The sequence below is a fragment of the Physeter macrocephalus genome, chromosome 14 (assembly GCF_002837175.3).
Source record: "Physeter macrocephalus isolate SW-GA chromosome 14, ASM283717v5, whole genome shotgun sequence".
NCBI lineage: Eukaryota > Metazoa > Chordata > Mammalia > Artiodactyla > Physeteridae > Physeter > Physeter macrocephalus.
The window spans coordinates 12,140,417-12,165,426 of NC_041227.1; the positions used below are offsets into that span (position 1 = coordinate 12,140,417).

General features: G+C 52.9%; 1 protein-coding gene across 3 annotated transcripts in view; it reads left to right on the top strand.

The window, feature by feature from the left end:
- The window catches only part of PREX1 (phosphatidylinositol-3,4,5-trisphosphate dependent Rac exchange factor 1), a 266,015-nt gene that overhangs the window by 182,763 nt on the left and 58,242 nt on the right, over positions 1 to 25,010 (top strand). The window contains exons 22-39 of one of the 3 annotated variants that reach the window (XM_024128382.3): positions 504 to 691; positions 983 to 1,144; positions 1,830 to 2,040; positions 2,723 to 2,999; positions 5,537 to 5,743; positions 7,102 to 7,190; positions 8,482 to 8,564; positions 8,725 to 8,815; positions 10,715 to 10,843; positions 12,468 to 12,509; positions 13,939 to 14,156; positions 16,022 to 16,121; positions 17,904 to 18,047; positions 18,140 to 18,254; positions 19,717 to 19,783; positions 22,386 to 22,558; positions 22,986 to 23,088; positions 23,347 to 23,414. In XM_024128382.3, the coding sequence (XP_023984150.1) occupies positions 504 to 691; positions 983 to 1,144; positions 1,830 to 2,040; positions 2,723 to 2,999; positions 5,537 to 5,743; positions 7,102 to 7,190; positions 8,482 to 8,564; positions 8,725 to 8,815; positions 10,715 to 10,843; positions 12,468 to 12,509; positions 13,939 to 14,156; positions 16,022 to 16,121; positions 17,904 to 18,047; positions 18,140 to 18,254; positions 19,717 to 19,783; positions 22,386 to 22,558; positions 22,986 to 23,088; positions 23,347 to 23,414 (2,467 nt within the window). Of the gene's footprint in view, positions 1 to 503; positions 692 to 982; positions 1,145 to 1,829; positions 2,041 to 2,722; positions 3,000 to 5,536; positions 5,744 to 7,101; positions 7,191 to 8,481; positions 8,619 to 8,724; positions 8,816 to 10,714; positions 10,844 to 12,467; positions 12,510 to 13,938; positions 14,157 to 16,021; positions 16,122 to 17,903; positions 18,048 to 18,139; positions 18,255 to 19,716; positions 20,339 to 22,385; positions 22,559 to 22,985; positions 23,089 to 23,346; positions 23,415 to 25,010 lie in introns of those variants that run through there. The other 2 variants (XM_055090353.1, XM_028499708.2) reach the window with 2 other exon arrangements.

Below are 25,010 nucleotides of genomic sequence, written 5' to 3' on the forward strand. Positions count from 1 at the left end.
TCTTTTTCTCCAGTTCTCAGCTCTGCTCCCTCTGTGTTGGTTTCCCTCTTACATGCTGTTTTTCCCACCTGGTGGCTCTCGTAACTTGGAATCCAGTTGAAAAAGAGAATGTCTCCTTCTCTTTGTAGATCCAACAAAAGTGCCAGACTTTATTCTCATTGACTCAGCTTGGGTCACATGCTCACTCCTGAACCAATCACTATGAATAGAGGAAATCAAACATGCTGATTGGCCAGGCCTTTGCCTCTGGGGGAGGGTGTGGTTGGGGGGGGCCCTTTTCTGAGCCACATAGACTGAGAAAGGGGCTCAAGGGTAGATTCCTAGAAGGACAATCTTCTAGAACAAGGGGTGAACGATAGCGGGCTGGCAAAAATGAACAGAGCTGCAGCACTTTAGTCCCCCCCATCCGTCCAACACAAGCCATCTGCGGTGCTGGGTCAGGAGGCTGGCTTGGTGTGGGGTGGTGCCCCCTCCTCAGGGTTGCCTGTCCCTCTGGCTTCCAGCCTTCCCCCTGCTGTCCCTGGGTCCCCAGCTGAGCCTGCACGAGGACAGCCCTGTGGTCAGCCTGACGGTGGACAACGTGCACCTGGAGCATGGCGTGGTGTACGAGTATGTGAGCACAGCAGGCATCAAGTGCCACGTGCTGGAGAAGATCGTGGAGCCCCGTGGCTGCTTCGGCCTCACTGCCAAGGTCTTGCTGGGTGCTGCCCTGCCCTGGGGGGTGGGGCAGCCTGATTCCCATGTCCTCAGAGTTAACCTGGAGCCCTGCATCCTAGTTCCTCCCTCTCCACTCGGTAGCTGTGGGGCTTAGGAGACTGACTTGTTAGCCCTTAGCCTCAGTTTACTCATCTGCTAAATGGGCCAGTAATAGAGCTGACCTCACACACGTATTATGAGGCATATAGTAGTCACCCCCAGATAAACCCGTTAAGACCCTCCCAGGTGCACAGCGAGTGCTCAGTAGCTGTTAATATTTCTGCAGGTCCTTGAGGCCTTTGCCACCGATGACAGTGTCTTTGTGCAGAACTGTGGGCGGCTTATGGCCCTGAGCAACAACATAAGGACCATGTCCCACTATGAGTTCCGCAACATCTGTGACACCAAGCTGGAGAGCATCGGCCAGAGGATCGCCTTATACCAGGAGGTGCCTGCACCCTACAGGGTCTCAACTCGGGGTATTTTGGTTGTAAATGTTAAAACCCAACCCAATTTAGCTTAAACAAACAGGAGAATTTATTGGTTTATATTACTGAAGCATCCAGAGGTGAGCTTCAGGCATGGTTGTGTCTAGGCACTCAAACAAATATCACACTATTACAAGAACAGGGCCCCTCTCTTTCTCTTGACTTTATTTTTCTGTATTGGCTTTGCTCTCAGGCAGTTCCTTGTCATGTGGTGACAAAATGGCCCCCAATGGCTCTAGCCTTAGCAACCCCAGTAGAAAAGGAACTCGAAGAGAGCTTTTGTTGGCTTGGCTTGGGCCCTTTGCCTAGGCCTGTACCAGTCTCTGCAAGGATGGGGAGGTAGCCTTACCTGAACCTCACGGACTGTGGGTCAGGGAGAGATGTTCCTCAAGGACAGCTCAGGTGCAGCTAAAATGGAGAAATGAACGTGGGTAGGTACTTGGAGGCCTCACATTTCTCCAGGCCTTCCCTGAAATCTGGGTCCAGTAAAAGGCACTGCAGGGGAATTTACTTTTCCATTTGGAACTATTGACATTTTGTCCAATTTTGGATTGTCTGACCTAGGCCAGGATAAAGTGGGTACTGGTGGTGGGCCAGAATTTCCAGACCCCTGTATCACGACTCCATGTCCCCTACCTTTCTCAGTTTGCAGCTCAGCTAAAGAGCAGGGTCAGCCCGCCCTTCAAACAAGCACCCCTGGAACCCCATCCGCTTTGTGGCCTGGACTTTTGCCCCACCAATTGCCACGTCAACCTCATGGAAGTGTCCTACCCCAAGACTACTACCTCGGTTGGCAGGTCCTTCAGCATCCGCTTTGGTCGCAAACCCTCCCTCATCGGCCTTGACCCAGAGCAAGGTAACTGTGTGTGTCTGTCAAAAACTGTGTCCAGATCTCACACTACAGATACTTAAACAGAAGCATGTCTGAAGGCCAGCAGTCCAGAGCTGGAATGATAGCTCCATGGTCATCAGGGATCCAGGCTCCTTCTGTCTTTCTGTGCCACCATCTCTATAGACGTTGCTTTTATCCTGAAGGATGCCTTATGGTTTATAGAATGGCTGCTGGAGGACCAGCCATCATGTCTACATTCCAGGCAGGAAGAAAATCACAGTAGTTAAAAGCATATTAACACCAAACTGAAACTTTCTTATTGAAGTAATTTAATGTATTAAAAAGAATATTTAAAAGAGAAATAGGGCTTCCCTGGTGGCGCGGTGGTTGAGAGTCCGCCTGCCGATGCAGGGGACACGGGTTCGTGCCCCGGTCCGGGAAGATCCCACATGCCGCAGAGCGGCTGGGCCCGTGAGCCATGGCCTCTGAGCCTGTGCTTCTGGAGCCTGTGCTGCGCGATGGGAGAGGCCACGACAGTGAGAGGCCCGCGTACCGCAAAAAAAAAAATAAATAAATAAAAAATAAATAAAAGAGAAATATTTCTCATTCATTGGGATCCTTAAAATGAGTTTGTATACCTCTGTCTAAGTGGCTTGTGGGTGTCTGGGGGCTGTTTCCAAGTGAACCCTCCCTCCCTCCACTGTAGGTCACCTGAACCCCATGTCCTACACGCAGCACTGCATCACCACCATGGCTGCCCCATCCTGGAAGTGCCTACCTGCTGTGGACGGGGACCCCCAAAGCCAGGGTCCCAACAACAGCAGCTTTGGGTCAGCCATTGGAACCCTTGGCCAGGAGGACCGGGGTTTGAGCTTCCTACTCAAGCAGGAGGACCGTGAGATCCAGGATGCCTACCTGCAGCTCTTTACCAGACTGGATGTGGCCCTGAAGGAGATGAAGCAGTATGTTACCCAGATCAACAGGTGAGCCCTAGGCCCAGAAGGGAATGGCCCGAGTGTCGGGGTCAGGATCTCTCAACATCAGCAGCGTCAACATTCTGGGTAGGATCATTCTTCTGAGTTGGGGGCTGTCCTGTACATTATAGGCTATTAGTGGTATCCCTGGCTTCTACCCACTAGCTGCCATTAGCACCCCCTTCCCCAGTTGTGACAATCACAAATGTCTTCAGACATTGTCAGATGCCCTCTGGGGGGCAAAATCACCCCTGATTGAGAACCACTGATCTAATGAAAGGATGGATGTAGGCAGCATCATCAGTAGAGGCTCAAACTATTTGTTGAGAGGTTTGGGGGGAATTTTATCATTTTAATGTTGCAGAAAGAGAGACGGCTAGACGTGATGTCCCTTTTGGTGCAAAGCAGCAGGACACACACACCGCACCACCTACAAAGCGTTCTTGCCAACACAAGTCGCACTGTTCTCTGATCAAAGTTCTAGGTCTCACTACTCAGCTAGAGGACTGGGTTTGAAGGGAGGATGAAATGCCACCTCAGGGACGCAGTTGGCTAAATTCAGAGGGTGGGTGATTCTAGATGACAGATGACCAGTTTCTTTAACAAATAAATGATTGGAGGGGAAGCAGGTACAGGGAGGGGGAGGAGGAACTGTTAGAGAAGAGACTTGAGAGACACATCAACCAAATACAGTGTCTGGACCTGGTTCGGGTTCTGTTTCTAACATACCGTCTGTGAGAAGACACTTTGGGGAGCATCAGGGACCCCGTGGACTGGGAACTAGATGGTGTTATGGAATGATTGATTTTGTTAGGTGTGGTAATAGTGACTGCTTATGTTTACAACAGCGTTTCCCAGCCTCAGTACTGTTGACATTTTGGGCCCGATAATTCTTTGTTGCGGGGTACTTAGTGGCATTCCTGGCCTCTACTCCTTGGATGCCAGTAGCTAGCCCACCCCTCCCTGTCCTGCTTCAGTTGTGACAACTAAAAATGTCTCTGGACGTTGCTAAATGTTTGCACCTGAGGAAACTTGCTAAATTGCTAGCCGTTTCCTGGGGTGGGGGAGTGGGGGACAGAAAGCACCCTCAGTTGAGAACCGTTGCTTTAAAAATAAATCCTTATGTGCTAGAGACACATATGGAAGTGTTTATAGGGGAAATTACATGATTTCTTAGGTTTGTTTTAAACACTCCAGAAAAAGCAACAGGAAAGATGGAGGAAAGAAAAGTGGATCCTGAGCTGCCACTGTTGAAGCTGGCAGCTGGTTCCCTGGGGTCCATCGTACTGGTCCCTCTCCTTTTGTGTATGATAGAAATTGTCAATGAGAATAGGAAAAATAATGTAGGGTCTGGAGGCAGGAGGCCTGGGTTTGATCCTGGCCCTGCTACTTATTAGCTGTGTGACCTTAGGCAAGGCCCTGTTAAAATGGGGCTAATCATAATACTGACCTCATTGAGATGTAGTAGGATTATATCAGCCAGGGTTTACTGATCACTTACAAGGCACCAGACACTCTTGTAAGCACTTTACATATTTTAACTCCCTTAATCTTTACAGCAGCTTAGGACATAGATAGTGATATTACTCCAGATGAGGAAACTGAGTCTCAAGAGAGGTTTAATAATTAGCTTTAGGTCTCTGAACTAGGAAATGGTAGCATCGGGATTTGAACCTGGGGTCTGTCTTAAAAACCTATAGTCTTAACAATTATACTCTATGCCAGGGATTGACACACTAGGGCCTATGGGCCAAATCCAGCCCACTGCTTTTTTTTTAAAAAAAATAAAGGTTTATTGGAACACAGCCATGCCCATTTCTTTACATGTTGTCTATGGTGCTGTCACAGTACAGCAGCAGAGTTGAGTGTATAGTTGTAACTGAGACCATATGGCCCTTATAGACCACGTTTCCCAGTTGCCTTCTTTTCTCTGGAGCCTGGGTGTAGCTTGGCTGTGAAATAAAGAGTATCTGTATGTCACGCCCCCTACAGGAGGGACAATGTATTCACATCTGCAGAGTTGCTAGTGGGATTTTCTTATTTATTTGTTTATTTATTTATTTATTTTTGGCTGCGTTGGGTCTTCGTTGCTGCGCGGGCTTTCTCTAGCTGTGGGCAGCGGGGGCTACTCTTCGTTGCGGTGCACAGGCTTCTCGTTGCTGTTGCTTCTCTTGTTACAGCACGGGCTCTAGGCGCGCGGGCTTCAGTAGTCGTGGCATAAGGGCTCAGTGGTTGTGGCTCGCGGGGTCTAGAGCTCAGGCTCAGTAGTTGTGGCGCACGGGCTTAGTTGCTCCGCGGCATGTGGGATCTTCCCAGACCAGGGATCGAACCCATGTCCCCTGCACTGGCAGGCAGATTCTTAACCACTGCGCCACCAGGGAAGTCCTGCTGGTGGGATTTTCAGGGAAGGGACACAGAGCATTTGATGGCTCCCCCTGCTTAGGATCAAAGGTGAGGCCTGAGGTCAGAGCCTTGCCTGGGGCCTCCATGGGGGCAAGTGGAGCCACGGGCCTCTGCCTTTAAGTTCAAAGTCTTTGCTCCTGCAGGCTGCTGTCCACCATCACGGAGCCCACCTCGGGTGGGTCCTGCGATCCGCCCTTGGCCGAGGAGGCCTCATCCCCCCAACTGGTCAGCGAAGAGAGCGAGATGGACAGGACCGACCACGGGGGCAGCAAGAAAGTGTGCTTCAAGGTGTCTGAGGAGGATCAGGAGGACTCGGGTCATGACACCATGAGCTACCGGGACTCCTACAGGTGGGGCAAGCTGGGGCATCTCGTGGGGTTTGGTGTGAATGGCCAGTGGCACAGTTGAGGCCCCGACGTGCGAAAGTCAGAATCAGAGGACATTTCCCAGGAAGCAGTGGGAGGGGGCGCTGTTGCCTAGCCATGTGGTTCTGGGAGGTTAGGCTGAGCCCCACAGCACGCCCCAGACGCCCCCTTCGGCTCCCCTGCCCTGCACTAATGTTGCAGGGCCCGTCCCCTGGTGGACACCACCCATCCTTTCTGCCTTGGTTCCACTCCACACACGTTGATGGAATGTGGTCCAAGGAAAAGTCAAGATCTGCAATGTGTTTTAAAATCAACATAAGACCTCTGGTTTCTGCAACAAACACTATTTTTGCTTGATCCAGGGAGTAAGACCATTTTTTTTCCCTGCTGACTGGGAGGATCTGAATTGTTTTCTCCTGGTTAAGTTAATTAGTAACAAGATCAGTGAAGTTTTAATTAGTGGGTTAAATAGACTAAAACCCCAATTTCCTGTAATAAACCATAGAGTGAGTGAATGGAATTCCTTACCACAAATAAACAAGCACCATAGCCTCCAGTGAACGGTTATAAAACATCTGACCATTGTGGTTAAAGTAGAATCTTGGAGGGGCACTTCAGTTGTTCGTGGGTGGAATACAGAACTGATAGAATTTGGCAAGAAAGGCCTTGGGCCCCATCCTCCCAGCTTTTATATCCTTTCAGTCTTCAAGGGACCGGATTGGTCAGTGTTTCTTGCTGTCTGTATTAGGAGATGGTCTGGCTGACTGGGTACCGTGTGTTCTTGGAGCCTCTTGTCCACAGACCAAGATCTCTCCATCTCTCTGGGTTTCCATTCTGACATTTTTGGGTCCTCCGATTTTTCCTTTAATTGTCAGAAAGGTGAAGGAAAGAATTTCAGGGTTGTGGTTTTTGATTCCCCATACCTTCTGAGTTCCTGGGATACAAGCCAAGCAAACACAGTCCTTGTTCTTAGGAGGTTTCTAGCCAGGCTGGGGAGACAAAACATGGAACCATGTCCCCAAGTGTGGCGAATGCAGGTGTGTCCAGGAACAAGGCTGTCCCACGAAGACAGTGACAGGAGTTACGCCCAAACGAAAATGATTCATCGTCCACCTACCACTTCTGTACCGAGGCCTGAAAATGTTTCCCCAGCATCAGACCTAGAAAACGCACCAGGTCAACCCTGCCCGTCTGTGGCTCTGGCGGTTGGCCCGTGGTGCCTTCTCTGGGCCAGTCGTCCACCCAAGGGTTTTGTCTACACTCCAGAAAGTGGGTTCCGGGTGCTGGGACCAGAGGCTGTGAGTGGCAGGGTGACTCATGCCTTCGTCTCTGCTGCTTTGCAGTGAGTGTAACAGTAATCGGGACTCCGTCCTGTCCTACACCAGCGTGAGAAGTAACAGCTCCTACCTGGGCAGCGACGAGATGGGGTCTGGTGAGTGCAGAGGATCGTGCTCCAGGAGAGGGGCCGCCCAGCGCGACTCTGTTTTGTTTATTTTTATTTTGTTATGCTTTACTCTATGTTATATTGTCTTCTATTACTTTGCATGGTGTGGTAGTGGTTTCCCTTCAGTCCTTGAGCAAACATTTACTGCGCGCCGGTTATGTGCTGGGACCACAGCAGTGAATGAAAAGACAAAGATCCGGCCCTCACGTTCTCCGTGAATGCCACGGACACGGGACAAATAAAAACATACACGATGCAGTTACGTGTTGTGGTGAGCTCTCCAACGCTACTAAAAGAGGGCGACCTGATGGTTTCCGTGAATGACACACGCTCAAACCACAAATTCAAATGACACAGGAAAGTTCAAAAGAAGTACATGAAAATAAGTCAGAATCTCAACCTCTCCCCCGGAAATGACTATTGATTATATTTGGGGATTGCTGGTGAACACGTATTTCTGCACAGATGTGGAGAAATGTGGGTGGACGGCTGGAGGGACAGACAGACATAAATAAGATTTTATAAATTAGATTCTATGTTACTTGGAACTTTTACTGAAAGACTGAAATTTGTTTTTATTTTAGTTTTATTGATTTCAGCCTTTAAAAATTTTATTTTGTGAATAGGACAGACATCCACATGGTTCATAATTCAGAAGACATGAGAGGGTGGGTGGTGACAGACCTCCCTCCCACCCTGTTACCCGGCCTTCCGGTTCCCAAGTTCCCACTGTCACTACTGCCCTATGTGTCCTTCCAGAGGTAGTATCTGTGCATAAAAATTTAATTTTAATTATACTTCAGTTTAATAGAAGAAAAAGAAGCTCAAGTGAAATCAGAGATATTTCTGAACTTTAGATAAATATTTCATCACATAAGATATTCAGCTGCAAAAACTATCCCTGGGAAGGTTTTAGGAAGGCGCTTACATGTGGCAGCTGATTTAAATGAAATGGCTGGCGGATGAATCAGGAGCCTGGGGTCCGGTTCCTTATCTCTGGCTTTCTGTCTCCTCGTCTGCAGAGTGAACACTAATAACATTGACTTACAATTGTGTAATGTTTTAGTTCCTGTTGCCCATTTTGCAGATGAAGAAACCGAGATGCAGAGAGGTCAAGTGATTTGTGCAGGGTCACACAGCGAGGACCTGGGTCTACCAGACTCCAAGTCCACTGTGGGTTTTGGAGCTCTGTAGCTACATTGCTTTCTTGAGAAAGAGGCTGGGAAAGTGTGAGATGGGGCGGGAATAGTTGATGGCTGTGGCTTCTTCCTTCTGCAAGGGGACGAGCTGCCCTGTGACATGAGGATCCCGTCAGACAAGCAGGACAAGCTTCACGGCTGCCTGGAGCACCTCTTTAACCAGGTAGCACCTTTGTCCCAACCCCGGCCTGACCTTGAGTTCTTCCCATCACCCCTGGTAAGAACCCATAAGCCAGGAGCTGGGGCAGGGGCTATGAGTAATGGGTCCCTGCAACTTGGTGGGCCCTGTGGGCCGAACTAACCCAGAGCTTCCCGCCACCCAGGTGGACTCTATCCATGCACTCCTCAAGGGGCCAGTCATGAGCAGAGCTTTTGAAGAGACGAGGCATTTCCCCATGGACCACAGCTTACAAGGTGAGCAGAGAAGAGTCCCCAGGCAGGGCGAGGGATGACATCCAGCATCCGTCAGGGAGACAGGCTGCAATGGGTGACGTGTGCTGGACAGGCGGCAGGCCACCTGGGCCACGTTCTCAGCTTTGCCCCTCACCTGTTGAATGGCCGTGGGTCAGTCCAGGGGCAGTCAGCAGGTTCAGCCCGTGGGCCAAATCCAGCCCATGGCCTGTTTTTATACAGACTGTGAGCTGAGAATGATTTTTCATTTATAATGGATTGTCAAAACGGAACAAAAGAAAGAAAGAATATGTGACAGGGACTGTATGCCCTGCAAAGCCTAAATCAGTTCCTATCTGACTCTTTACAGAAAAAGTGTGTGGACCTCTGGGCTGGTCCCTGAGCTTTTCTGGGCGTCCGTCTGCCTGTTTATAACATGAGGGGAAGGACTGGAGCACAATTTGCCAAACCTCAGACACCCCCAGCCCCTTCATCGTTTTAGACATATTCATAGTATCTGCCAACATCTTTACATTTTTTAAACCATATTCATTTGCTGCCCGTATTATTGATAGATCAAAGTGTCTCCCTTTAAAAAATTCAGTCTTGAAAGGAACTTATTTAACTCCCCATAAATGGAAAACCAGTATAAAATGTCATAAAATAATGATAAATCCAATGGAAACAGCAACAGAAAATGTCACTGTACTGTAGTTAGGCGCTGTTGCCTGCCCAGAGCTCTTTGTTCTTTATTCCCGAGGGGGATCAGTGAGTTAAAGAAGTGGTAAGGACTTACCAGCACCAAATTGAGACCTTCTTCTTGAAATGATTGAGAGAAAAAGATTGACTTATATGTCCTTCTATTTACTTCTCCTCCCATTTACCCATCCACCCACCTATTTATCCACCCATCTGTCCATCCATCCATCCATCCATCTATCCATCTATCCATCCATCCATCATCCATCATCCATTCTTCTATCCATCCATCCATCCACCCATCCACCTACCCACTCATCCACCCATCTGTCTACTCCATGCATCCATGCATTCATACATCCAGTCAATAATTTCCAAGAACCAGCTTGTGTCAGGCCTTGTGCTGGGCCCTGGGGCCCATTAGATGAAAGTGACGCTGCCTCTGACCTCAAGGAGCTTCCAGTAGAGTTCAGGAGATAGGAAAAGAAACAGGCAGTTGCTCCTAAGTGAGGGTCGGAAGTGGTGAGGAGTTGGGGTGCCCTAGCTCAGCTCTCACTCCTGCTGTCTCAGGATCATCTCTCCTTGAGATGGACCTTAGAAAGAAGAAATGTCAAACTCAGAGGAAACAAAACCACAAATATCTCAGAAACCAGGGACTTTGTAGCAGGGAAGAGGCCAAAGGAGCGCGGACCTGTGTTTGCTTGTCTGGGGCCAGGTTCAAGTCCCTTTTCTGTCACTACCCTGCTTTGTGACTTGAGGCAAGTCACTTTTCCACTCTGTGCCTGGACTTCCTCCTCTGTGTAGGGAAAAGGTTACGCTAGGTTACAACTCATGTGCCAGCTCGATTGGTTGTGGCTGTGAGGAGGTTGTACCCGAGAATCCTTCCGTGACTACATCCAGGCTTAGGAGACAAGAATGCCCTGATTAATTGTGATGTCTGCATTGGATTTGTTGCACCTGTGAGGAGTCACAGCCTCAGACGAGCAGGAAGGAGTGCTGAGATTGATCAGCAATGTCTTCCATGAGTGTGATACTATGAATTCGTAGCACACTTACCATGTATTTGCCTTCCATGGACCAGACAGTACCCTAGAGTCCTGCCAGCATCCTTGACCTAAGATTCTGAGCCTTGGAATCTAGTGATGGTACAGAGACCTTTGTGCCACCATTTCCCAAAGCTATCTAATTGTCCCTTTCCTGCCCTCATGTTACTTTCTGCCCCAGAGTTCAAACAGAAAGAGGAGTGTACAATTCGTGGCCGCAGCTTGATCCAGATCAGCATCCAGGAGGACCCCTGGAACCTCCCCAATTCCATCAAGACCCTGGTGGACAACATTCAGAGATACGTGGAAGGTCAGTTGGGCAGGGAAGGCTGTAATGTGGAGGTTTTGTGGCCTTTGGTTCTTGATGTGGAATGTGGAAGGATCAGAAACGGGTCCATCTCCGTGCCCCACGTCTCTCCAGGCCCAGGGAGAGGACAGGAAGAGCTAGTGTCCCTTTCTCAGCTGTGTCCTGCCCTGGGCAAGGCCCTGGGACAGTACACACTTGATCAAGGAACTGCTGATTTGGGGTGCCTGGGGCTTCCTTGCAGAGTCAGGAAGCTAAGAAGGCTGAACTTGTTCCTTCTCAGCTTCCAAAATTGTGGATGTAGTTCAGTTCCTTTTGTTTATTAACCAGGTTACAAGTTGGGGGAGTGGGTGGGTCCTGATCAGACTTCGGCCCCCAGGTAATCTTTGATGCTACAGCATTAAAAAATGTGAATCTGCTGCCAGCATTTATAATCTGAGACCCCACATAAAAGTCTAGATTTCTGGCTGTTCTTGAACAATCAGAAGATCTGGCAATAACAGGCCTGCAATTCCGCTTTCACACTTAGCTGGAGATGAGTGGTGGCCACCTTCTTTAGGTGGGGGAGGGGTGCCTTCCAGTCCACATGGATCCCACCATGCCCTGTGGCCTGGGGTCTGCTTCATGCACCTTATGTTACCTGCCTGGCCCTTAGCAGCATTTGAGCCTGGGACTCCTGGGCTAGAAGGATCCCAGGCCAGGGAGACATCTGACCAGGACAGCAGGAGGTGCTTGGCCCCAGGGTCATGACCCCAGGAACAGCACCCTATGAGTTGGAAGTCTGTGTTGGCCCTGAGCTGTCCTGTCTTCCAAAACTGTCATTGGTGAAGAGCATGGACTCTGGAGCCAGATGGCCAGTGCTCAAACCCCAGTTCTCCCACTTATTGGCTGTGTGACCTTAGCAAGTTTCTTGACTTCTCTGTGCTTCAGTCTCTTCATGTGTAAAATGGGTTCATAGTATTGTTGTGAGGGATAAATGAGTCAGTACAAACAAGGCACTTAGTACAGTGCCTGGCACACAGTAAGTCCTCAGTAAGCATTTGCTGGTGTTATTACCACACCCTGCCCTGTATCTTAGTGCTTCCCCAGGACAGAATGTATCACAAGAGGGCAAATAGAGGGGCCTTTCAGATTTTTCTTTTAAGCCCCTTCTGGGCCCAAGAGGCTTTATTTGACAGAAAGAGACCAGGGTGTTAGACCTGTGTCTGGAAGGTCTGGGCTTTGTTTACACGTGGGCAGGGCTTGGCTGTGTAGGACGATGTGAATAAGTACCTGAGTACACGTGTGAGTGTACGTGGTCTGAGTGTGCTCCCACATGTACATACATGCGTGTGTCAGGGTGTGCCCACGCACAGGTACAAGGTGTGGGCTGGGGGCTCTGGCCCATTCGTTGGAGGGGCTGGTTTCAGTCTCCGTATAGACAGTTGGGGTACAGCTAGCAGTTGGGGTTTCATGCCCTGGATGTCCAAGGGTTTCTGGAGTCTGCTCAACATTCAGTCAAAGCTTCTTGAGCACGGCTCTGTGTACGCAGAGCTTCACTACGAGAAGGGGTCAGGCACGTGGGCTGTGGGGAGGCCTGGCTCGGCTTGCTCCTACTAACCCCTCTCAGCCCATCTCCTTCTCCTTCCAGATGGAAAGAACCAGCTGCTCCTGGCCTTGCTGAAATGCACAGGTGAGGGCTTTGAAGGCGCAGCTGTCTGTGATTTGCACACACCCAGGTGCATCCGGGAGAGGCCCCCCTGGCAGCCAGTGCCTATGACTGCAGCCCGGGGAAGGCCTCTTCTGCCGGCCAAGGTTGACTTTCCCCTGGTCACTGGGGTCTGCACAGGGGGAGGTAACACCATGGCCTGTAGCCACTCCAAGAACTACTCAGACCTCACTTCTTCCTCTTGTGTCCAGGGGACAAGTCTCAGGGCCCTGGAGCCAGGAGCACTGTCTCTTGCCACTTCCCAGGCCTGGGCTGATCTTGACGAGGACACAGGATAGAGCACCGACAATTAGGGAGGCTCTTTGCCGGTAGAGCCCTCAGCCCCAGCCTGGGGCTTCCTACCCCGAAGAAGACAGTGGGGAGGGGGAGGGGCTGACGGGGGCCTAAGGGAATCTTGGAGGTGTTCTCTGTCCTCCCGTCCTTCCAGAAATTCTCAGCCAAGGGGCAGCTAGAATAGGATCTGGGTCAAAATTGGTCACTGAAAACCCATTGGCTAGAGCCAGTCATCAAAAATAATCCCTTCCAGGGAATTCCCTGGTGGTCCGGTGGTTAGGACTCGGTGCTTTCGCTGCTGGGGCCTGGGTTCGATCCCTGGTCAGGGAACTAAGATCCCGAAAGCTGCGTGGCATAGCCAAAAGAAAAAAAAAAAAATCCCTTCTAGGATATTAGGACGCTGAAAGACTGATTGCCCAAAATCGGCCAGTTCTATAAATCACATCACAAGCAGGGGGCAAGGAAGTGGTGGTGGGGGAATGATAAGAAGAAGGCATACTTCTCAAAAATAGAGAAAACGGTAAACTGCATTTCTTAAAACATGGAGCTGGCGTCATCACTCTCAATCAATGCCGAGAAATTTCCTAATAAATGAACAGCTGAGGGTAAGGGTTTGGGGAAAGCCTTTGGAAAATCACAAGTTGTTTTTGTTTTTGTTTTTGTTTGGCGGTACACGGGCCTCTCACCGCTGTGGCCTCTCCCGTTGTGGAGCACAGGCTCCGGACGCGCAGGCTCAGCGGTCGCGGCTCACGGGCCCAGCCGCTCCGCGGCATGTGGGATCCTCCCAGACTGGGGCACGAACCCACGTCCCCTGCATCGGCAGGCGGACTCTCAACCACTGCACCACCAGGGAAGCCCCACAAGTTGTTTTGTTGTTTTACATAGGGAGATGGGTCATTGAGAGGGCTTTTTCCACGGATAGGCTTGGCTTTTGGAGAGTTGAGTTTTGTGGAGTTGCCTTTGGTGCCTGGGATGAATGAATTCTGTCTGCCAAGTTGGCCCCGGATGGGTGGTCGCATCGGGGACAGGAGGCTGGTCCCGGGCCCCGGGTTGTGGGGTACAGGCCTGCTGATGGCACAGGAGCCCCCGCCCAGCCCAGCCCCGCCCCCTCTGCCCACAGACACGGAGCTGCAGCTGAGGAGGGACAGCATCTTCTGCCAGGCACTGGTGGCCGCCGTGTGCACCTTCTCGGAGCAGCTGCTGGCGGCCCTGAGCTACCGCTACAACAACAACGGCGAGTACGAGGAGAGCAGCCGGGACGCCAGCCGCAAGTGGCTGGAGCAGGTGGCGGCCACTGGCATCCTCCTGCGCTGCCAGTCCCTGCTCTCGCCGGCCGCGGTGAGTGGGGGCGGGGGAGGTCTTGCTCAGGCTGTTGCTCACCCCGTTCATTCATTCAGCGGCTGTTTATCGAGCACCTACTATGTGTCACTGTTACAGGCACTGGGCACCCAGCAGTGGACAAAACAGAGAGTTCGTTTACTCAGGGACCTTATACCCTGATTTTGGGGAGATAGACATAAACAACTAAGGACCAGGGATGGTACAGACCAGGGGTTCTCACCAGGGCAGTTTTGCCCCCAGGGTATACTCGGCAATCTCTGGAGACATTTTTGGTTGTCACAACTGAGGGAAGAGGAAGTACTATTGGCATCTGGTGTGTAGAGGCCAGGGAGGCTGCTAAACCTCCTACAACACACAGAATGCTCACCCCCGTCCCCACCCCCCAGCAGAGAATTATCTGGCCCCAAGTGTCAGTAGTGCTGCAGTTGAGAAACCCTCACTTATAGTGTTAAGGCCTAAGGGGAAGGTCTGGGGTGGTGGCAGTTGAGAGTTTTGATAAGGCAGCCACTGAGGGCCTCAGTGAGAGGTGACATCTGACCTAAGAACCGAAGGAGGGGAGGGGGTGAGCCATGAGGACACTGGGGAGGAGCCCTCCAGGCAGAGAGAACAGCAGGTGCAAAGGTCCTGAGGCAGGAGGATGCACGCAGTGTTTGAGATACAACGAGGTACCCAGTGTGGCTGGAATAGAGTGAGTGAGCCAGGGGAAGGTGGGGGAGGTGAGTCCTGAGAATTAACCGGGGTCTGACTGTTCGGGGTCTTGCAGGCTGTTGTAGGACTTTGGCTGTTACTCTGAGTGGGTGGCAGTCAGGGGAGGGTTTTGAGAAGAGGAGGGACAGGATCTGACTTTGATACTTAAAGGATCACCCAGGCTGCCGGGTGGGGAAGAGTGTCGAGGGGCAAGGGCAGAAACTGGGAGACCAGTGAGCAGGCTTTTGTGGTAATCCAGGTGAACTTTGTTGATGCAAATAGCATCTTGTTTAGTCCTTGCTGTAGCCCCCAGGCAGGTCCTTAACCACCCACTTTTTAAGGATGAGAACACTGAGGCCCAGGGAACCTGTGTGAACCTGGGAGTCTGACTCTAGACCTGGTTCCCCCAGACTTCCCTGCCTTCTCCACATCTCTTTTATCTATGAGTGCCGTGTCCATCCACTCACAGGGCTCAGAATCAGGGTGGGTCCCTCTACCAGCCCCTGGAGGAGGCAGAGCCAATGACTCAGCATTTCGGGGTACTGGTACCCAGAGCCGATGCCCCCCCAGAAATCCAGCCGGCAGCAGCACTTGCTCTGTGCTGTTTGCCCCTCCACCCATGTGCCCAGGCCTGAGCTCACCACACCTTGCAGCCCTGAGCCTCCTAGACATTTTCCCAGGCCAGACAGGAAGCCACAGCTGCGGCGGTTTGGGAAAGAGTGGCCATGGTGCGCCCTCTGCTGGCCGATGTTGCAGACAGGTGCCTGCCTGGTGGGAGACACCCTCTCATTGGTTTCCGGAACTGAGCACCCAGCCCTCACTTTCTTCTTCTCTGATGAGGACACTGGGACCCAGTGTGTTAATTCAGCAGTTGCCAGGATATGCAGGCTCTGAGCTGGGTGCTGCGTTGGAATGGTTCAGTGGGATTGGTGGGTTGACCCGGGTAAGAGGGCCACCCAGCATGTTAGAGCAGAGATGGGCTCTGACCTGGGAGGTGCAGGACAGGCCTGGAGCAAACATGATCTCACGTCCAGCCCCAGAGAGACCTGCGCAAGACCTCATGCCTGGTAGCGCCACAGCCTGGTGTGTCAACTAGAGTTGAATTACAGCATCTTGAAGTGAAACCTGGGGCGGGGTGGCACCTGTGACTCCTCCGCTCTGTCTTGCTCTTGCAGAAAGAGGAACGGACCATGTTGGAGGACATCTGGGTGACCCTGTCGGAGCTGGACAATGTCACCTTCTCCTTCAAGCAGCTGGACGAGAACTACGTGGCCAGTGAGTGATTCCTCCCGGCCCCACCGTGAGAGTCGGGGTTCTGGGGTGGAAGGTTCTACTCTGGGGTCACCCTGTCCCTTCCCCTGCCACCAGGCCAGCTGCCTAAAGTTGACCCAGGACCCAGTGCTTTCAACCTTCATGCTCCCAACATACAGGGAAGGAGAGGGTCTCTTTTTTTATAAACCCAGCCGCCTCCAACAGCGCCTAAGAGGGAAAAACAGCCGGTACCCAGTTCTTATTAAAAGTCCTAGAGATAACCTTCTGTGGGATGAAGACGTGTTAAGATCTTCTAAGAACTTACACCCTAATTTTCTTCTTTCCTTTCTTTCTCCCTCCCTCCCACCCATCTTTCCATTCGCCTACCCACTCATCCACTCATTCATCTACTTATCCTTTCACCCATCCATTTATCCATCCATCCATCCATCCATCACCCATCCACTCACACACTCATCCATCTATCCACATACCCATAATTTCGAGCACATGATACGTGTCAGGCTCAGTTTTAGGTTCTGGGCCACAGTGGAGAGATATACGGCCATGGTTTCTGCCCTCCTGGAGCTCACATTATGGTCCAGTGGGTCTCAGCCCTGGCTGCACTGGGATCACCCAGGGAGCTTTTCAGATACTGATGCCTCAGTCCCAGTCCCAGCCCTGGTGATTTGGATTCAGTCTGTGGGGTGGATCCTAGGCATTGGCATGCAAGATAAGCTTTCCAGGTGACTTTGATGTATAGCCAGGACTGAGAATCACCACGCTCGCTTTTAGAGCCGTGGTTCTCTGAGTGTGATCCCTGGACCAGTGGCACCTGGAAGCTTGTTAGCCTATTTCTCAGGCCCCATCCCAGACCTGCTGAATCCAGAACTGGAAGTAGAGCCCAGAAATGTGTGTCGGCAAGCCCTCCCGGTGATTTTGAAGCATGCTAGTTTGAGAACCCCTGCTTTTTTTGTTGTTTTTTATTATCACCTCCCTAAGAAGCTTGTTTAGACAGTTTTTTCCTAATCGCCACACCCCCATGAAATTTTTATATCATGGATATACTATATATCTGTTTATGTACTATATGTATATATGTGCTTTACATATAAAAAGAGTAAGTTTTTTTTTTTTTTGCTTTTGCCCCCAAAACCAATTTTTACCTCCTCGGAGGTGATATCACCCTGTTGAGAATGTGTAAACTAGAGTCTAGAAGCACAATGGGTTTCATTTCGGGTACCAATTGGAATTGGTTGGCAGTGGCTGTCTGTCTGTAGGCCAGCTTGGGCTCAGGGAGAATTATCCATCAATTAGTGATGTCTGCTATGAGTGCAGGATGGGGTGTTAGTGCCACCCCTGCCACAGGCTCTTCGCTATGGGTGTAAATAAGATGCAGGTGCTGTTTGAGGGTAGCTTTTGCCAGGTAGAGGCCCTGGGCTACCAGGTAGGGGTCGAAGGAGCATTGGTGAGGCTCTGAAGATAAACACGGACGACTCCGCAGCTGGGCAGAATCAGTGTCAGGTGTAAGAATTAAGCAGTAGAAACTGGGACCTGTCAAGGGAGGTGAAAAGGGAGGTCAGAGGCTACTCCTCTGAGTGGTAGGGGGACGGGGCTATCTGAGGTGCCCCGAGACTGTGGGAGGGCAGGAAGGTCTGAAGCCGCGTCTCTGGGGTGGGCAGACAGGGAGGTCCTGGGACATCACAGTGGCGATCTGAAGGAGGTCTATAGCTGCCCTCGCAGAGGTGGGGCAGGGCCCCTCCAGCCTTGATGGTGAGCCCTCTGCCCCACCATGTTCCCCACCAGACACCAACGTCTTCTACCACATCGAGGGCAGCCGGCAGGCACTGAAGGTCATCTTCTACCTGGATAGCTATCACTTCTCCAAGCTGCCCTCCCGCCTGGAGAGCGGGGCCAGTCTAAGGCTGCACACCGTGCTCTTCACGAAAGGTGAGCCGCAGGGACGGGCTGAGTGGGGCCCACTGGGGATGGCCGTGCACACCAGGAGCCACGCACCTGCCCTCGCTCTTCTTCCTTCGCAGCTCTGGAGAACATGGAGGCGCCGCCTTCTCCAAGCAGCCAGACGGTGGAAGATTTGCAGCAGGAGATCAATGCCCAGTCCCTGGAGAAGGTTCAGCAGTATTACCGCAAGCTCAGGTATCTGCACGGGCTACGTGACGGGGGCAGGATTCTGAACACTGTCACGGGGAGTGAGCATTAGCGTGTAAGGCACCAGACAGGCCCCCAGTGCGGGGGCGGGCAATGCCCTTTCTTGAGCATCTACTGTGCGCCAGGCCCCCTGCCTACGCGAGCTCATCAGATTCTCACAACAGTCACTGGCAGCCATTCTAACCCAGCCGTTCTAACCCACTTTGAAGATGAGGAAACTGATGCCCAGAGAGCACACCCAGCTTGCCCAAGTCATGCAGCTAGACTGGGTCTGCTTGGCTTCAAAGCAGGTCCTTCCATCTGGGAGGAGATGCCTGTTTCATCCTGCATGGGGGTGGGAGCTGGGACAGGGGCCCTGGGATTCTTGAGCCTGTGAGTGAGGGACATGATCTCAGAGCCTCGGCCCTGCTCAGGGGAGCCCCCCAGAGAGAAGAGTAGGGGTCACATCCGCCAGGAGGAAACCTGGGGCCCAAGGAGGCAGCTCCCACTACTGCTGCCCCCATCCCAGCCCTTTCCTACTTCTGCCTCACCTTCTCCTTCCGTGAAGAAGGTGGGCTGAGAATTAGGAGCCCGGGGTTTCAGAGTGTGGTAAGGGCTTTACTGTTTGGAAATGGGAGAATGATGCTTTCATATGTCTGTTCAGGGAAAACATCTACCTGTATTATTATAACTGGCATCTCTTTGGATCATTCGATGCCATCAATCTGTTCTGTGCTGTTCGCTGAATATTTAAAAAATTGCCACTGTAATCATTCATTCCTCTCTTCTTTCATTCAGCACCTGTCACTCAAGGCCTTCTATAGGCCAGGTTCTGTTCTGGGTGCTCGCTTAGGAGTCAGCAGTGACCAAACAAAGCCTGTTCTTCATGGAGGGTAGCTTCTAGAGCTGCTGTGGTCTGGCCCACCCCCTGTTTTGTCAATAAAGTTTTATTAGCACACAGCCACGTTCATCCGTGTGTGTATCGTCTCTGGCTGCTTTTGTGTTGCAACAGCAGAGCTGAGTAGCATCTTGATAGAGACTGACTGGTCTACACAGCCTAAAATATTTACTCTTACTCTTTGGCCCTTTACAGAAAAAGTTGGCCGAGTGCTGTTCTAGAAGGGGAGATAAGCAATAACCCAGTAAACAGAGCAGTGTGACGTGTCAAGTGATAAGGGTGCTCAGAGGAGAGACACAGCAGGATGGGAGAGAGAGTGGGGTGTCGGTGCTGATTCTGACGGCCAGTCGGGGGGAGGTGGCATTTGAGGCGTGATCGGGAGGCACCTTCCTGCTTCCCCCAGGGCTGTTGGAGGAACAGGTGACTGTGGGCGTGGAGAGCTGTGCCAGCCGCTCTTAATGATTTGTTTCCTCCAGTTGTTGGAGGGCAAAGAGGCTGCGGCTGCAGTGGGGCAGGGGCTTGGAGGACGGTGGGCATGGCGGCCCTACCCTCACCCCTGTCTTTCTTTCTCAGGGCATTTTACCTGGAACGGTCTAACCTGCCCACGGACGCCAGCACCACAGCGGTGAAGATAGACCAGGTGTGCCCTCCTTCCCCTCACCTGCCTTGGAGCTTGGGCAGGGCTGGGGGTTCGCGCAGGGGTCAGACAGGGCCCAGGGTCACACCCCAGCCAGAATCCTGGCCGAGATGCCCCAGAGGCCTCTGCTGTCCCTCCTCCAGGAAGTCTTCTGGGATAACTCCTTCCCCATTCGAGAAATCCTGACATCTTCCCCACCCGCTTCAGAATTCCTTAGATGATGTATTCTCACTGGCACCCACTCACCTGTGCCTCTTGCATCTCCCTTGTTCATCGCAGCATCTCTCTGAGGCTGGAGCCTGATACCAGATGTGGCCATGCCGTGCTCTTTTTGTGTGTTTCCAATTTGTTGCCAGCATTTAAAAGTCAAAAGATTTCCCGCAAAGCGGAGGCTTCTAGTTTATCTTGAGCGGTGGAAATACCTGGCTGTCTGGGCCACATTCCTGCGTGTTGCACTCGGCCTTACGGGGGCTGTGCCCCCTCTCCCCCGCCGCGTGCTGCAGGCCTTTTCCCCTCTGCCCAGGCTCTATCAGGCCTCGATTTCTCTTTTTTTGCGGTACGCCGGCCTCTCACTGTTGTGGCCTCGCCCCTTGCGGAGCACCGGCTCCGGATGCGCAGGCTCAGCGGCCGTGGCTCACGGGCCCAGCTGCTCCGCGGCATGTGGGATCTTCCCGGACCGGGGCACGAACCCGAGACACAGCAGGATGGGAGAGAGAGTGGGGTGTCGGTGCTGATTCTGACGGCCAGTCGGGGGGAGGTGGCATTTGAGGCGTGATCGGGAGGCACCTTCCTGCTTCCCCCAGGGCTGTTGGAGGAACAGGTGACTGTGGGCGTGGAGAGCTGTGCCAGCCGCTCTTAATGATTTGTTTCCTCCAGTTGTTGGAGGGCAAAGAGGCTGCGGCTGCAATGGGGCAGGGGCTTGGAGGACGGTGGGCATGGCGGCCCTACCCTCACCCCTGTCTTTCTTTCTCAGGGCATTTTACCTGGAACGGTCTAACCTGCCCACGGACGCCAGCACCACAGCGGTGAAGATAGACCAGGTGTGCCCTCCTTCCCCTCACCTGCCTTGGAGCTTGGGCAGGGCTGGGGGTTCGCGCAGGGGTCAGACAGGGCCCAGGGTCACACCCCAGCCAGAATCCTGGCCGAGATGCCCCAGAGGCCTCTGCTGTCCCTCCTCCAGGAAGTCTTCTGGGATAACTCCTTCCCCATTCGAGAAATCCTGACATCTTCCCCACCCGCTTCAGAATTCCTTAGATGATGTATTCTCACTGGCACCCACTCACCTGTGCCTCTTGCATCTCCCTTGTTCATCGCAGCATCTCTCTGAGGCTGGAGCCTGATACCAGATGTGGCCATGCCGTGCTCTTTTTGTGTGTTTCCAATTTGTTGCCAGCATTTAAAAGTCAAAAGATTTCCCGCAAAGCGGAGGCTTCTAGTTTATCTTGAGCGGTGGAAATACCTGGCTGTCTGGGCCACATTCCTGCGTGTTGCACTCGGCCTTACGGGGGCTGTGCCCCCTCTCCCCCGCCGCGTGCTGCAGGCCTTTTCCCCTCTGCCCAGGCTCTATCAGGCCTCGATTTCTCTTTTTTTGCGGTACGCCGGCCTCTCACTGTTGTGGCCTCGCCCCTTGCGGAGCACCGGCTCCGGATGCGCAGGCTCAGCGGCCGTGGCTCACGGGCCCAGCTGCTCCGCGGCATGTGGGATCTTCCCGGACCGGGGCACGAACCCGCATCCCCTGCATCAGCAGGCGGACTCTCAACCACTGCGCCACCACGGAAGCCCCCTCGATTTCTTTTTTTTTTTAATTATTTATTTATTTATTTGGCTGCATTGGGTCTTCACTGCGGCACACAGGATCTTCGTTGCAGCGCTTGTTGCGGCGCGTGGGTTTCTCTCTAGTTGTGGCGTGCGGGTTTTCTCTTCTCTCGTTGTGGCGTGGGTTCCAGAGCGCGTGGGCTCTGTAGTTTGCGGCACGCGGGCTCCACTTGAGGTGTGCGAGCTCAGTAGTTGAGGCCTGCGAGCTCAGTAGTTGTGGCGTGCGGGCTGAGTTGCCCTGCGGCGTGTGGGATCTTAGTTCCCCGACCAGGGATCGAACCCGCGTCCCCTGCATTGGAAGGCAGATTCTTTACCACTGGACCACCAGGGAAGTCCGTATCAGGCGTTGATTTTGACAGTGGTTTTGGGGCTCCTGGCCTCGGACCGTGAGGCTGGGCTCCGAGAGAAGGGCTGGGCACAGCCCTTCGGGAGTTTGTATAATAGTCTGGCTGGCAGAGTCTTGAGACGACACAGGAAGCCCTGGCCAGTGTTCTGTGCCTGCATAGGCGACGCAGGAAAGGGGAGGTGGGGCAGAGCAGAAGGGAAGGCTGATCCTGGGGAGGTGCTGCTATTTGGAGAGGACAGGAGTGGGTATTCGCTGAGGCTTGGTCGTGGGCACACCTGGGCAGGTGAAGAGAATTAGGTGGGAGGGTTAGGCCTGAAATATATCGTGAGCACAGGAGGTGAGCCGAGAGGACAGCTGCTGTAACGGAGCTGGATTGGAGGTGATGACGGGGAGGAAGGACAGGTGGGGGCCTCCTCCGACCGTCCGGGTGTGTGTGCCTCGCAGCTGATCCGCCCTATCAATGCCCTGGACGAGCTCTGCCGTCTCATGAAGTCCTTCATCTACCCCAAGCCTGGTGCCGCGGGGAGCTTGGGCGCCGGCCTCATCCCCATCTCCTCTGAGCTCTGCTACCGCCTGGGGGCCTGCCAGATCACCATGTGCGGCACGGGCATGCAGAGGTGCGCGGGCCCGGAGCGGGGGCGGGCCTCTGGGCGGTTTGCGGGCCCGGGACGGGAGGATGAAGGCCAGGTTTGAATCCCGATTCTGCCGCTGCCTGTCGAGCCCAGACGAGGCCGTGGCTGCCCCCGCCCCCCAGCGAGCCTCAGTTTGTCTGCTGTGAAACGGGACCTCGGGAGGAGGTGGTCCTCGGAGGGCTGCTGAGCTTCCCGGTTCTCTCACCCGGGTTGGTGTGACTGAGTGTCTCTGCCGCCTGGTTCTGCTGGAGCATCCATTCAACATGAGCGGGAATGATCGTGCCTCTTGGTTGGGGCAGATCTGGACACTTTCCCACTTCTGTCCTCTGTCCCTGCTGCTCTGATTGGGGTCTTGGGGGCGCAGGCAGTCGCCCCCGTCTCACCTGCCGCCCCCGTTGCCACCCCCCTGCAGGAGCACCCTGAGCCTCTCCCTGGAGCAGGCAGCCATCCTGGCGCGGAGCCACGGGCTGCTGCCCAAGTGCATCATGCAGGCCACAGACATCATGCGGAAGCAGGTGAGGGGACCCATCCCCTGGGGCCCCACCAGGCTGCGTGCGGGGCCCCCGGATCCGGGCCCGGTAGGCACAGGGAGAGGTGGACTCGCAGCCCGGGTGGCATGAGGGGCCGTCTGGGGACTGGGCTGATGCCCGTCTGCCCATCTAGAAGACTGAGGATTTCAGCTCCCATTACGCGCACCCACACCCACATGCTTCCTCAGGCGCCCTGGACGCCATGCAGAGGCAGCCCAGGGCCTCACCGTTCTTTCCTCCCAGGGCCCCAGGGTGGAGATTCTGGCCAAAAACCTCCGAGTCAAGGACCAGATGCCCCAGGGTGCACCGCGGTGAGTGGCTGTCCCTCCCCGTCTCCTCTCCTCTCCTCTCCTCTCCTCCCTTCCGTGAAGGCCAGGACTTGGGCTGGGCTTCACCCCAGACAGACCCGCTGGTGTTCAGATGGGGCTTCCCCTCTCATTTATGGGACCCCATTTGGGAAACAACAAATACGACTCAGTCTGTTACCTCCCAGAGCTCCCACTTTGGCTGGAAGAGTGAGGCAGGGCCCCCACAGTGAGTCATGGGGCAGTAATTTGTGTGCCCCCCACCGGCTCACCCACCGCCCTTCTCTGCCGCCCTGCTGCCCTCAGAGCCCTTAGCCCACCCGCTTCATCCTGACCTCACGGCCCATCATCTCCACGTTGATGTCAGACCTTCTCTTGGTACTGTGTGCAGCCCCCTTTCCCAGAAATAACTCATTTTTGTGCGTCCTCCCTCTCCATCCACACTGCCCTGCTTTGCTGTTGACATAGGCCCGCAGTTTTTAAATAACTTTTAAATTTTGAAATAGTTTGACTATCTGACTATTTTGAGATAGTTTGACTCACAGGAAGTTGCAAAAATTGTACAGGGAGTTTCTATGTGGTCCCTCACTCAGCTCCCCCCGCCAAGAATAGTGTCTCACGTAACCACAGGACATTGGCAAGACCAGGAAACGGTGTTGGAGCAATACAAGAACTCATATAGATCTTATATATGTTTTGACTAGTTTTTGCATGCACTCTCTTAGCCCTCATTATTATTATTATTTTTAGGCCACGTGGCATGGCTTGTGGGATCTTAGTTCCCCGGCCAGGGATTGAACCCGGGCCCTCAGCAGTGGAAGTGCGGATTCCTAACCACTGGACTGCAAGGGAATTCCCCTCATTACTTTTACTTTTTAATTTTTAATATTTTTTGGCCTCACTGTTTGGCATGCGGGATCTTAGTTCCCTGACCGAACCCGTGCCCCTTGCAGTGGAAGCATGGACTCTTAACCACTGGACCGCCAGGGAGGTCCCTCCCCTCATTACTGTTAAATACTTTTATATGTCGCTTCCCCCGCTCCAAGCACCATTCTAGTATCTTTACCTATATTAACTTCTTTGCTCCAAACAACAACTCTGTGAGCAAGGTACTATTACTATCCCCCATTGCCAGGTGGGGACACTGAGGCCCAGAGAGGTTAAGTATCTTGTCCAGGGTCACACAGATAGCACACAGAATCACAGAGTTGCGCTTCTGAACCCAGGCATTCTAGACCCAGAGGCCACGCTCCTGACCACTGTGCCACCTTGCTTCCCTGTCTTGTCCGTGTCACCACAGCAGCCTCCTGTCTGGTCCTCCTGCCATCATTCTCCCCACAGCAGATCTACCGTCTCCCCTGCTTGAAGCCCATTCGTGGCTCCTTATTACTTGAGGGTAGAGCTCAGAATCCTCCCAATGCAGAAAGAAAACCAAGGTAGCTCCCCATGTGCTGCAGGGAGAGGCCCCCAAGATATATTAAGTAAAAGACTCCAGTGGCAGAGTACTGGGTCTACTTTGCCACCATTAGCGTGGAAAAAGGCACACACACCCACACAAGTATCTTAACACAAACATGCACACGTATATGTGTCTGTTTTGGT